This window comes from Corvus moneduloides, chromosome W, assembly GCF_009650955.1.
Source record: "Corvus moneduloides isolate bCorMon1 chromosome W, bCorMon1.pri, whole genome shotgun sequence".
NCBI lineage: Eukaryota > Metazoa > Chordata > Aves > Passeriformes > Corvidae > Corvus > Corvus moneduloides.
In genome coordinates, this window is record NC_045510.1 from 7240979 (window position 1) to 7254874 (window position 13896).

Genomic DNA, 13896 nt, shown 5'->3' on the forward strand with positions numbered 1-13896 from the left:
CTGAATTTTCCCAGGTTTCTCTCAGCAGAGCGAGAGGTTTTATTATTTAGCATTATTATCCTTTTCCCGTGTTTTTGTTAAATAAATAGTTTTTATCTCTTTCACTTTCCTTCGAGGAAAAAGTTTCTTTTTTCCCGAACCTGGTGGGGGAGGGATGGTTTGTAACCTGCCTTCTCTCAGAGGATATTTTTCCTCCAAATTTGTCCAAACCGGCACAACTATACTAAACAAAGAAGCTAGATAGATTAGCATAGAAGTTAAATAGAGCAATATAACAAATAAGGACATTCAATGCATGCATGTACGTGCATGTGTAGATATATAAAAGTAAAGCAATGGGAACAAAATTGACAGTCGAGTGTGCATTTAACAGTAGCACTGAATCAAGGGGAGGAGGGAGAAGCAGAGGTTAAATGATTTGCTAAGAAGCTGTTTGTTAAAAACAATGCATACAGCTTGCTCAACACTTATTGTGCCTACCAAAGCAGGATGAGAAGATTGAAGACTATTGAAAAAGGGAAGGAATCTTGACCAAAGATCCTGTTTTCAAACCTAAAACTAACTTAAACCAGCCTTGAAGTTTGGAGTTGGGCCAGGGACATAAAGAGCATGTGCAGGAAAGCAAGGTGAAAAGTTCAGAATGAAGAAGACTCTTTACTTCATCCCGGAGACCCCTTCCCACAACCACCAGACAACACTGCACAAGCGCAACGCGGATGTAAATGACTTTTGGGCTCATTATAATACGAGGTGAGGCTAGGTGGGGCTAGGTAATGAATATGTATAGGTGTATTGGGAAACTTAATGAATATGGAGTTTGTAACCCAATATATACCAAGCTGAATGCAGCTGTTGGCACGCATGACTTTGGAGGAGCTATCCCCCATGCGTCCCAGCGCTGGAATAAACATACCTACTTTACTACTTATTCCAGTAGTGGAGTCTTTTCCGCATATCAGCACAAGCCTATTTCCATAACTTTATAAAGGCTAAACATTTTCCATGGACATGAAAGACAGCAAGAAACTTCCATAAATATATTAAAGCAAGGCAATGCGACTCTCATAGCTGCAGATATAGATATTGCATTCAAAATAATATAATGAAGACAACACCTTTACAAATGGAGAAATAAAACAGATTACAGGAGTTTGAAATATACAGTTGTCTCAGTTTTGGAGACAAATTTCAGGAGAAAAACGCCTTGGAATGAGCGTTTCCTCTAGAGGGAAAAGGCTTCAATAACTCCCTTTTCTTCTGCCAATGAGAGAAACAGATATCAGGGGATGAAAGTGAAAAAAAAAAAAGGTAAAATTGTTTATTAACAAAGCAAGATACCCACAAAGCACAGGAAAAAAAAGAAAATTGAACCTTACATCCCACCCCCACCTCGCCACGTGGCCGAGCGGCAAAGATGGAGGCTGCCCTTCTTTGTCTCTGGGAAGCAGGGAGAAAGAGTTCACACAGCAGCTGGGTTGGATTGGGTCTTCTCCTCACAGCTGGCAAAGTTGGTGGAGTTTAGTGTCCCTTCTTTTGCTGGCTTGGCCTTCCCAGGCTTTGGACTGGCTGGGGCCACCCTGTAGGCTCCCCAGGCCAGAGAGAAAAAAAAAGCTGCCGCTGGAAGGATTTTCCAGTGAAAAGCCTCCAGGCCAGGGGGAGGGGGAAAAAAACCCAAAAAACCCCAGAAGCTTCTTGCCTAAGTTGGTGAAAATTAATTCAGCAAAAGGCAAGGAAGTAACAATCCGTGTAGCCACTGACCACACTGGAGAGAGAGATTGAATAGAGCCCATGCCCGGGGTTTCCAGGCTCCGGTCCCACCCCCTGGTTCATCTTAAAGATACTGCAGACATTTCTGGGCATAAAGCAGATGATTAGGGAATAAAGTATCTTCATAAAATTGCCCCAAGACACCAGTGCTGCCTCAGTAGTGCTGCCTCTGTTTCTGCATTCACACAAATTAAGAAAGAGTAGGATAGCCCCAAAAAAGAAGCATTTATGAGATAGATATATTCAAGACTTCCTAGAATACTTATCAATCCTAATGATTCAGAGATTTCTATTTCTTGTTTCCAAGCTGTCTCATTGCACAGAGTAAAAGTAGGCTAGATGAAACCACCACAACAAGAATGCACAACTATTTGAAAGTGCCACATGCTACCAGTATTAGCAAGCATCCTGCCAGCAACTGAGGAGCCATTTCAGAAGGTCTATTGCAAAAGCATTTTTTTTATCACTTGGATGTGTCCTGGGGTGACTTTATGATGTGTATCCCATGTCACTGCTCTATGCCCAGAAATTAACTTTGTGCCTTTCTATGCCTCTAAACTGAGCCTGAGAGGGGGGAGGAAAAACTGAGCAAAACTTTCTCAAAGCAGTTTGCAGCTTGTTCAAGGTCACACAGAGATAGCAGTTTCTGCCCAGCTGCTGCAGGGGAGCAAGGAGGCTCACAGCTTGCTGCTTTCCAGTCGGCTTTGGGCCAGTTTTTTTTTTCAGTTTCCTTTTCTCCGGAGAGAGACTGAGAGTTGAACTCTGCTTTTCCTTCCCTGGAATTTCAGATTTTCTCCCTTTTCTACTGGACTGCTTTCAACCTCAGAGCACATCAGGAGGACTTTGCACTGGGCCAAGCCCCAGCTCCGAGGAGACCAAAGGGAGGACTTTAACACTTTTTCCCAGGTTTTTTCTCCACAGCGAGAGATTTTATTATTTAGCATTATTTTCCTTTTCCCATGTGTTTGGTAAATAAATAGTTTTATCTCCTTCACTTTCCTTCGAGGAAAATTTATTTTTTCCCAAACCTGGTGGAGGAGGGGTGGTTGTGCCTTCTCTCAGAGGATATATTTCTAAATTTGGCCAAACCAGAACAAATTTAGTGGCGCCCAACTGTGTGGCTCGAAGGAAAGTGAAAAAAAAAACCTGTGCTAATTACATTTTGGTTTGAATTTACTTATTCTGTGTTGGGGTAAAATAGTCACCATGTTGGTTGAGTTCATAATGTCTCTCTGGCTTGATGTACTCATGTCTTTCTGGTCCTTAGGCTTTATTGAGGTACTGGTGTGTTTTTGGTCCCTAGGGTTGCTTGCCTATCCACAACTTGCTCCAATCTTGTCCTTGATATGTAAATTTACAGAGAAGGGAGACGAATTCGGATTTCTATCTTGCTGTGCTCGGTGATAATGATTTATAAGAAGTTGACAGAGGTACAAGCAGCTGTTCGAAGTGTGTATGATAAATGGTTTCTCCGTCCTAACCCCAGTCCTAGCTTCAGTAGCCTGTTTTGGGAATTTATTAGTAACTGCACCCAGACTGTTAGAGGAGGAGGAGACGGGGTTTCCCTTCCCTTTAAATTTGATAGGTTATCTTTTGAGAGTGTTCAGTTTCCCCTGGATGTTAAAGAGACCACCCTCCTGGTATTTAATCTGGTAATCTTCCTCCATATGTCTCGCAGCTTGGCTAGAATGAGAGCTCAGATTTCCAGGGTGACTGCTGAGAAACCTGACCCAGAGGTGGAACATCCTGAGTGGTGTGGGGAATGGGAGGATATAGGCCAAATCCTGCAGAAATTCTCTGACCCGATAGTTTGGGATTTCCCATCTGAACAAGTTCAGAAACCAGCTGACGTGGTGAAATATCTGAAAGAGAAATACAATGACAATTCTAATGAGAACAAGCTCCTTGCAATATGCTGGGCTTTGGCATATGCCTATCACACACTGCAGCAGGCAATGGTAGAGGGGCAGGAGGATAAATCAGCAAAGCCTGAAGACACCCCAGTCACTCAGGCTGCAGATAAACCAGACAGCAAGCCCAAACCAGATGGAGAGTCTAAGCCACTGACAGTGGCTCCTGTCACAAGAAAAAAGCACACAACCAAAACTGATCATCCAGTGAAAGATGAGGATAATGCAGGGGAAGGAACCTCAAAACCACCAACTGACTCAGGCACAGAAACCATTACTGAGTCATTGTCCATAAAGGACCTTCACAGCCTAAGAAAGGATTACACCCGACAGTCTGATGAATCCATAATAAGTTGGAAGGTCCGTATTTGGGAATGTATTGGGTTGACCCTGAGTTGATGGACAGTCTTTAAGACCAATTACGCTTCTCACAATTTACATATTTAAACCGCACAGAAAGGCGGGACTTCCCCTTTTGGTCGGAGGTCGCCTGCTAGAAGGTGGGGGGGGCTCCGAGCCTCCCGGCCCCGCCGGGCCGGGCCGGGGCCACTGCCCCTTCCCCCCTTTCCCAACGCTGCGGCACGGACCCTGGGTCACTGGGGGGGACTGTCCCAGAGCCGCAGGCAGCTAAAACCAGCCATGGACTGCTCACAGCTAAACTCATCCAGCGCAGCTTCTGGGGACAGGTGGGTCCCTCTCCTCTCCATGCGGAGCCGGCAGAGTCAACGGGAGCCGGAAGAGCCTCCTGTCTGCAGCCAGCACACTTCGTGCCGAACTGAAGAAGACACCACGCAGCCAGCAGCACAGAGGGAGCGAGGCTTTCCCCACCATAAAGCCTGAACAAGAACACCCTTCAACATGGCGGCTTCAGAGTCAAAGAGAAGTGAGTCATGTGGGACGGAGCTGAGCATGGCGACGGGAGAAAAGAGGGCGGTGCCGCGATTCTGGCGCGCAGCTTAAAAGAAACCTTCTTGCATGCCGTGGTAAGAAACTGTAATACCACAAACTGTTTGTCTCTTTAATCCATTTGAAGAACATGGGGGGATGGAGTATCTTCGTGTGCCTGTGAAGATTGTGAAGAATGCCTATGCCAGGCTATATAGAAGTAGTAAGAGGCTGTTAGAGACTTGTGGCGAAGAAAAGCCTTTGTGTGCAGGCCAAAATAACTTATCCTTAAAAAGATGAATAACCCCATGTGATGGCCCATGTTTTGTAGTGTGAAGGAACTGTGAGATTTTTCATGGGAGAGATGTTCTACACACAGCAGATTGTTTGTTTCCGGGCGGATCTGCTGTTAGTGGCAGTTTGGGAACCACGTGCAACTGAAGGAAAACCCTTTTTTCCTTAAGCATAAGAGAGAGACTTTTCAAGAACTGGAACACTGACTAACATCCCATGTTCTGTTATCCCTTGTGTGAGCTGGGTAAAAGGAGAGAAGTGCTGGGGGGGGGGGGGGGGGTGGATTTGCTTTAATTTTGTTTTGTTATTTTCTCTTTACTTTTAATTCTATTAGTAATAAAACTCTTTCATTGTACTGCAACTGTTTAAGGTTTGTGCCTGCTTTGCTTTTCTCCTAATTCTTATCTCACAGAAGGAAAATAAGTAAGTAATGAATATTTTGAACCAAAACCACTACAGGGATGCTGCAGGTGATGATGTGATGCTGGACGGTGCTGAAGCGAGGCATTTGGGATCCCTGTCACATGATCCAGTGATCGACCAAGCGATGATAAGGGACACTGACTCTGCCAGTGTCTGGAGATGGGTCTTGACAGGCGTGGTTGAAAGATATATGTGCAGAGATGATCTCTACATGCAGCAAACCCCGTGGAAGACCATAGAACAAGGGATCCAACGCCTGAGAGAACTAGGGGTGGTAGAGGTTGTCTTTGCAAATGAACCAGGATTGAGGAGTCCAGACCGGGCCAGAGTTATTCTATATATGTGCCGAAAACTCATACAACTTGGGCCACAAGAATACGCTTCTGCTTTAACAATAATGAAACCGGACTACGGTGCGAATGAGACCGTGCGGGATATGGCAGTGAAGCTCCGAGCATATGCAGCCTCTGTGCATGGCCCAACACATGCAAGAATCGCAGCTGTGGAAACACATATGCAGAAAATGGAAGATAAGGTGAAGAAAATGGAAGATAAGGTGGAGAAGAGTCTCCAGGAGATTAAAGAGTGCCTTCTCCGTGGACGTTCCCCAGAGAGAAGGAACATCCCATGAAGTGAGCTGTGGAAATTCCTGTGTGACAGTGCGGAAGACACGAAGAGGTGGGGTGGACAACCCACCTCTGCTCTGGCAGCACAAGTGCGTGAATTGAAGGAGCGCAAGTCTCAGAAAGGAAGTTCTACCAAAAAGAAAGTAGCTCCAGATGCCTGTAGCCAAACTGCCGGAAATGATGGAAAAGACGATGGCATGTCCAATTCCCATGAAGGAACCTCTAAGATGCAGGCCCAGGGAAAGAAGGATAACCAGGCATAGAGGGGCCCTGCCTCTAGCCAGGTAGAGGCCAGGGAAAACCGTGTTTTTTGGACTGTGTGGATTCGTGTGCCTGGTACATCAGAACCACAAAAATATGATGCCTTGGTTGACACTGGTGCGCAGTGTACAATAATCCCATCGCAACATGTGGAGGTAGAATCTATTTCTGGTGTAACAGGTGGATCACAAAATTTGACCTTGGTGGAAGCTGAGGTGAGCCTGACTGGAAATGAGTGGAAGAAACATCTCATTGTGACTGGCCCAGAGGCCCCGTGCATTTTGGGTATAGACTTCATCAGGAACGGGTATTTCAGAGACCCAAAGGGACTCAAGTGGGCTTTTGGAATAGCTGCTGTGGAGACAGAGGGCATTAACCAATTGAACACCTTGACTGGACTATCAGAGAACCTGTCTGCAGTAGGCCTTCTGAAGGTGGAAGAACAAAGAGTACCAATTGCTACCTCGACAGTGCATCGCCGACAGTACCGGACAACTCGGGATGCTGTGATTCCCATCCACAAGATGATCCGTGAGCTGGAGACCCAAGGGGTGGTCAGCAAGACCCACTCACCCTTAAACAGCCCCATCTGGCCTGTGCTCAAATCGGAAGGAGAATGGAGATTGACTGTGGACTATCATGCCTTAAATGAAGTGACTCCACCGTTGAGCGCTGCTGTGCTGGACATGTCGGAGCTCCAGTACAAGCTGGAGTCCAAAGCAGCGAAGTGGTATGCCGCTATTGACATTACTAATGCATTTTTCTCCATTCCTCTGTCAGCAGACTGCAGGCCTCAGTTTGCCTTCACCTGGAGGGGTGTGCAGTACACCTGGAACCGACTGCCCCAGGGGTGGAAGCACAGTCCCACCATCTGCCATGGGCTGATCCGGACTGCACTAGAAAAGGGTGAGGCTCCAGAACATTTGCAGTACATTGATGACATCACTGTGTGGGGGAACACCGCAACAGAAGTGTTGGAGAAAGGAGAGAAAGTTATCCGGATTCTCCTGGAAGCTGGTTTTGCCACCAAGAAGTAAAGAGGAACAAGAACAAGTGATACGTGCAGAAGAAGCTCCACCATACAACCAACTACCATCAGAAGACACACACTACTCTCTTTTCACTGACGGTTCTTGTCGAATCGTAGGGATGAAACGAAAGTGGAAAGCAGCCGTATGGAGTCCCACACGACGGGTTGCAGAAGCTACTGAAGGAGAAGGTGGGTCAAGCCAACTCGCTGAACTCAAAGCTGTTCAACTAGCCCTGGACATTGCTGAAAGAGAGATGTGGCCAAAGCTCTACCTCTACACTGATTCATGGATGGTAGCCAATGCTCTGTGGGGATGGCTGGAAAAGTGGGAAAAAGCTAATTGGCAGCGTAGGGGAAAACCAATCTGGGCTGCTGAAGAGTGGAAAAACATCGCTGCCCGAGTAAGAAAGCTGGTTGTGAAAGTCTGCCATGTAGATGCCCATGTCCCCAAGAGTAGGGCTAATGAAGAACACCAAAACAACAAGCAGGTAGATCAGGCTGCAAAGATAGAAGTGTCACAGGTAGACTTGGACTGGAAACTTAAAGGAGAGTTGTTCTTAGCTCGATGGGCCCATGATGCCTCAGGTCATCAAGGCAGAGATGCCACCTATAGGTGGGCACGAGACCGAGGGGTGGATCTAACCATGGACAGTATCTCCCAGGTGATGCATGACTGTGAGACATGCGCTGTGATCAAGCAGGCCAAGCGGGTGAAGCCCCTGTGGTATGGTGGGCGGTGGTCCAAATACAAGTATGGGATGGCCTGGCAGATTGATTACATCACACTGCCTCAAACACGCCAAGGCAAGCACTACGTGCTCACAATGGTAGAAGCCACCATGGGATGGTTGGAGACCTACCCTGTGCCTCACGCTACTGCCCGAAACACCATCCTGGGCCTTGAAAAGAAAGTCCTTTGGAGGCATGGCACCCCTGAGAGAATTGAATCTGACAATGAGACTCATTTTAAGAATAACCTTATTAACACCTGGGCTAGAGAACATGGCATTGAGTGGGTGTATCATATCCCTTACCATGCACCAGCTGCAGGCAAAGTGGAACGGTGCAATGGATTGTTTTAAACCACCCTAAAGGCACTAGGTGGGGGAACTTTCAAAAATTGGGAACAGCATCATACAAAGGCCACCTCGTTAGTTAACACCCGAGGTTCCACCAATAGAGCTGGTCCAGCCCAATCTGAATCCCTGCATACAGTAGATGGAGATAAGGTCCCAGTAGTGCATGTCAGAGGTCTGTTAGGAAAAACTGTGTGGATAAATTCTGCCTCAAGTACAGACAAACCCATCCGTGGGGTTGTCTTTGCTCAGGGACCTGGTTGCACATGGTGGGTAATGCAGAAAAATGGAATAACACGTTGGGTACCACAGGGAGATCTGATTGTTGGGTGAAAACCATCTGTAATGTGAAATGCCTGTGTACCACTGCTTGCTGAGGGTCACTGTTTGTACATAGCTGTGTATACATATATGAATGTATTGATGTGTGTGTGTAGAGTTAGAATATATTAATTTGGGCATTGAGACAACGATATGGGATAAGGGGTGGAATGTCCTGGGGTGACTTTATGATATGTGTGCCATGTCACTGCTCTATGCCCAGAAATTAACTTTGTGCCTTTCTATGCCTCTAAACTGAGCCTGAGAGGGGGAAGGAAAAACTGAGCAAAACTTTTTCAAAGCAGTTTGCAGCTTGTTCAAGGTCACACAGAGATAGCAGTTTCTGCCCAGCGGCCGCAGGGGAGCGAGGAGGCTCACAGCTTGCTGCTTTCCAGTCGGCTTTGGGCCAGTTTTTTTTTTTCAGTTTCCTTTTCTCTGGAGAGAGACTAAGAGTTGAACTTTGCTTTTCCTTCCCTGGAATTTCAGATTTTCTCCCTTTTCTACTGGACTGCTTTCAACCTCAGAGCACATCAGGAAGACTTTCCACTGGGCACAGAGGGCCTGGCCCTGGGCCAAGCCCCAGCTCTGAGGAGACCAAAGGGAGGACTCTAACACTTTTTCCCAGGTTTTTTCTCCACAGCGAGAGATTTTATTCTTTAGCATTATTTTCTTTTTCCTGTGTGTAGGTACAAAAATGCTGCTAGCGAGGATTTTCTTGCTCATTTCTAAGTCCATGAGAGATTTTTCTCTCTCACAGAAGAGGTAGCAGGGAATGTAAACAACCAAGCCACCTGCAACCTTGAAAAGTCTTGTTTATGGTATAGTAGAAAAATATTTTGACAATGGATGTTTTAGGATTTTGGCCAATCACCCCCAAGGGGTGGCTGGTGCTTTGTCCAATTAGACTATGAAGAAAAAAGTCTATAAAGAGTTTGTAAAATAATTAAATAAATCAATCTTGCTGCACAATTCCTGCCTGCTGGATCTTCTCTCCTCCTCCTCCCTATGGCTGTGGGACACGGTGATATACCGTAGGAACCAGGCCTGCGGTAATACCCGTGTGTTTGGTAAATAAATAGTTTTATCTCCTTTACTTTCCTTCGAAGAAAATTTATTTTTTCCCAAACCTGGTGGGGGAGGGGTGGTTGTGCCTTCTCTCAGAGGATATATTTCTAAATTTGGCCAAACCGGAACAGGATGATAGAATAACACTTCGGTAAAATGTATAGGACAGAGTAAAATCAGAAGCAAGAACATTAAACGCATGCCTCTGTCTCATTTCTTTTAGTACAAAATACTATAATTAATTTTAAACTCCCAATGAAGGCAACCTTAATCCAAGAATAGCTCTGACATGTCCAGGCACATACTTTCCATGAACTCAGATGCTCAAGGAAAAACCCCTACCAGAGGTACAAGCTTGACAACCAAGGTCCAACTATTTAAATCATGACAGCAAGACCTGCTAGATAACATCTGGTATCACCCTTCACGTTTTCATAAAGAGATTTGTATTTTTACTGATTGAGGTTATGACGTTTAGATTTCCCTAATAACAAGACTGCCTGTTAAAAAGAATAGCAAAGAACATACCTTTGTTGATGGCGGAGTAGGAAAATTAAGCCAGGCTGGAGCAAAGTCATGCTGCGCCATTTAGGTCCAGTCTCTCTGAATCAATGAAACAAGGCTTCAGCACCTCATGGCAAGTCCCTGTAATGAGAACAAAACAAGAAATGAGCACTTTTCAGATGCTTCTCTTACAAGAGGATTACACTTGTGGTATTTTGATCAGTACTTCCATTTGGCTTTCTAGTATTTTTCTAGTATTATCTGTCTTGGTTTGAAAGACAGGTGTCTGCCAAGGAAGGCAGAAGACTCCCTTGAAATGGAAAATGCAACCTCCTTCCCTCCGAATTATTATAATTTTGAAATTAAGGGGCTTTCAGGCAAAGATATGAGGAACAGGAATAACAGTTCTTTACTATTATATATCTCTATGTGTATAACAAGGCAAACAAACAACAATAACTATGGCAGTAACAGCAAAACAATCACAAACCCAGTGCCAGCCTTCTCGGCTGTCAGGCCCTTTCCCCTGTGGTGCAGTTCCGGTCGCAGCCGGCAGGGGCGCTGGCGGCTCCTGGTGAGCAGGGCAGGTGTGATGGTTCCCCCGTGGCTGCAGGGGGCGCTCCGGACCGAGCTCGGGGTACACGTGGCAATGGCGGCTTGGGATCCTGGGAAGAGATGGAACAAAGGCTTCACAAACCCCTGGGCAGCCTATCCCGGTGTCCAGCTGGACCCTCAGGAACAGCAGGCTGGAACAGCAGGGACGAGCACAAATCCCAGGTGGCAGACGAGATATATTGAACTCCGGAGCTGCGGTGGGAACCCCAGAAGGTCTCAGCAGGCAGGACGTGCGAGGCTACAGAGTAGTGAAGACTCGAAGCAACAGCGGGAGCAGGGCGGCAGCAGCCCAGCTCCTAGCAGGGCAGGGAAGGAAGGCTTGGGAATCTCAGGGTTTTTCCCTGAGGCACCTGAGCAGACGGTGAAAAGGTCCCTCTTTTAGTAAGGTGGGGTGTTAGGGTCCCAGTGCAACAGCTGCTCCAGTGAGCAGGCTCCACTCACGGTAGAAGGAAGGCAGCCAAAAAGCAGAAGCCTGCAGTGCTGATGAATGTCCTCCACAATGATGGCAGCCTCTCTCCTTCTGAACGCTGAGAACACCAGCCCACAAGCCCAGGTAGTTGGACCCCTCCCTCTGCGGCCAGGTCTTTTGTTTCTCCCAAGCACCCAGCAATTTGTCTCCCGGGCAACATATATGGGAAAAATTCCTCAAGAGAAAATAGAAGGGGAACTCCCAAAACCCCAACAACATCTTTAACATGAGCCAGCATGTGCCCAAGTGGGCAAGGAAGCCAATGGCATCCTGGCCTGTATCAGAAATAGTGTGGCCAGCGGGACCAGGGATGTAATTGTCTGTAGGGTATGCCCAGCCACTGCCCTGGAGGGACGCCTGCTGAGATAGGAGATGGAGCAATCTCCCAGCAGGACTCCCTGGAAAGGGAGCTAACCTTCAGTTATGGTGAGAAAAAGACAGGCCCAGAATCCTCTGGGAGACCCTATGCAGATCCTTTGTAACCCATTGGCCTTTACCCTCTGACACCCACCCCCTGTATCCCTATAAAAGCTAGCCCTCTGCCCCTGTGAGAGGGAGAGCTCGTCCCTAGCTCACCTTCACCGGACCAATAAAGCTACCTTGTGCGGAACAGCTAAACGAGCCTCTCGTCTCTCTCTGGTCTGGCCTGGAGGCTGCCCTGCAGAGCTACGCTGAAATCACGAGCTGACAATCACTAAAGAGCTGACAGCTTCTGCACGGGCCCTCCTAGCTAGCAGCTGAGGGAAGACACCGGGCCTCGGGAAGGCGATTCCTTTCGGGACCATCTCTCCGGACTGGTCACAGCTTCCTTGGTCAGAGCTACTGACCCATCACCAGCTGTAATAATTGTCTCTCTATACTGGGCACTGGTGAGGCACCTTGAGTGTTGTGTCCAGTTCTGGGCCCCTCACTACAAGAAGAAGGGCAGCGGAACTGGGGAAGGGGCTGGAACGTAAGTCCTATGAGGAGCAGCTGAGGGAGCTGGGGGGGCTCAGCCTGGAGAAAAGGAGGCTCAAGGGGGACCTTCTCGTTCTCTACAACTCCCTGACATGAGGGTGGAGCCAGGTGGGGGTTGGGCTCTGCTCCCAGGGAACAAGGGACAGGACAAGAGAAAATGGCCTCAAGCTGTGCCAGGAACAAAGAGTGGTTAAGCATTGGAACAGGCTCCCCAGGGCAGTGGTGGAGTCACCATCCCTGAAAGCATTCAAAAAACAAGGAGACCAGACAGTGTTTACATGTCCAGAAATACTGTTAAAATCCACTAAAATTCTCTAGCTTGAAAATGAGTAAAACAAGATAACGGCTTAAAATACAACCCAAGAGTACTTTTCTTACCCCATGCTCTCTTCACAGGTGAGAAAACCTCTATCAGTAAGCAAGAGAATGCAAGATAATGCAAACTATATTACTTGGAGGTGAGCATCAGCACAGAAAGAAATAGATGAAATTGCCTGAATTAAAAGGGTGTCACCGTGTTGGGGTTTGGGAGTTCCTCTTCTGTTCTTTTTTTCCCTTGAGGAATTTTCCCCATATATGTTGCAGGGGCGACAAATTGCTGGGTGCTTGTGAGGAACAAAGGACCTGGCCAGGAGGGAGGAGCCCAGGGGGGCTACTCTCTTTCACCTGGGTGTGTGGGCTGGTGTGTGTTCTTGGCGTTCGGATGGGGGAGAGAGGCTGTCATCCTCGTGGAGGGATCTTGTCTTATGCAGGCTTCTGCTTTTTGGCTGCCTTCCTTCTACCGTGAGTGGAGCTTGCTCACTGGAGCAGCTGTTGCACCAGGACCCTAACACCCCACCTTATTAAAAGAGGGACCTTTTCACCATCTGCTCAGGTGCCTCAGGGAGAAAACCCTGGGATATTCCCAAGCCCGCCTTCCCTGCCCCACTGGGAGCCGGGCTGCTGCCGCCCTGCCCCCACTGTTGCTTCGAGCCTTCACTACTCTGTAGCCCCGCCACGCCCTGCCTGCTGAGACCTTCTGGGGTTCCCACCGCAGCTCTGGAGGTCGATACATCTCGTCTGCCACCCGGGATTTGTGCTCGTCCCTGCCGTTCCAGCCTGCTGTTCCTGAGGGTCCAGCTGGACACTGGGATCAGCTGCCCAGGGGTTTGTGAAGCCTTTGTTCCATCTCTTCCCAGGATCCCAGGCCGCCATTGCCACATGCTCCCGAGTTCACTCCGGAGCTCCCCCTGCAGCCGCGGGGGAACCATCGCACCTGCCCTGCTCACCAGGAGCTGCCAGCGCCCCTGCCGGCTGTGACCGGAACTGCACCAAAGGGGAAAGGGCCTGACAGCCGAGAAGGCTGGCACTGGGTTTGTGTTTGCTGTTACTGCCATAGTTGTTGTTGTTTGTTTGCCTTGTTATACACATATAGATATATAATAGTAAAGAACTGTTGTTCCTATTCCTCATATCTTTGCCTGAAAGCCCCTTAATTTTGAAATTATAATAATTTGGAGGGAAGGGGGTTTAATTTTATTTTTCATTTCAAGGGAGACTCCTGCTTCCCCTGGCAGACACCTGTCTTTCAAACCAAGACACACCAAAACTGCAGGAAAAACAAAAACCCTCCAACAACATCTTTAATGTTAAGAGAGTCAAGGCATTACTTTGTTCTGGCCAGGATGTACCACAGAAATCCTGTCATCCACAC

General features: G+C 47.6%; 1 protein-coding gene across 3 annotated transcripts in view; it reads right to left on the bottom strand.

Moving 5' to 3' along the window:
- The window catches only part of LOC116437446 (vasculin-like), a 98429-nt gene extending 88183 nt beyond the window's left edge, over positions 1-10246 (bottom strand). For 2 of the 3 annotated variants that reach the window (XM_032095092.1, XM_032095090.1), the window contains exons 1-2: positions 10187-10246; positions 9284-9307 (exon numbers count right to left, since the gene is read on the bottom strand). In XM_032095092.1, the coding sequence (XP_031950983.1) occupies positions 9284-9307; positions 10187-10246 (84 nt within the window). The remainder of the gene's footprint in view (positions 1-9283; positions 9308-10186) is intronic. The other variant, XM_032095091.1, reaches the window with a different exon arrangement.
- Between the last annotated feature and the right edge of the window lie 3650 nt (positions 10247-13896).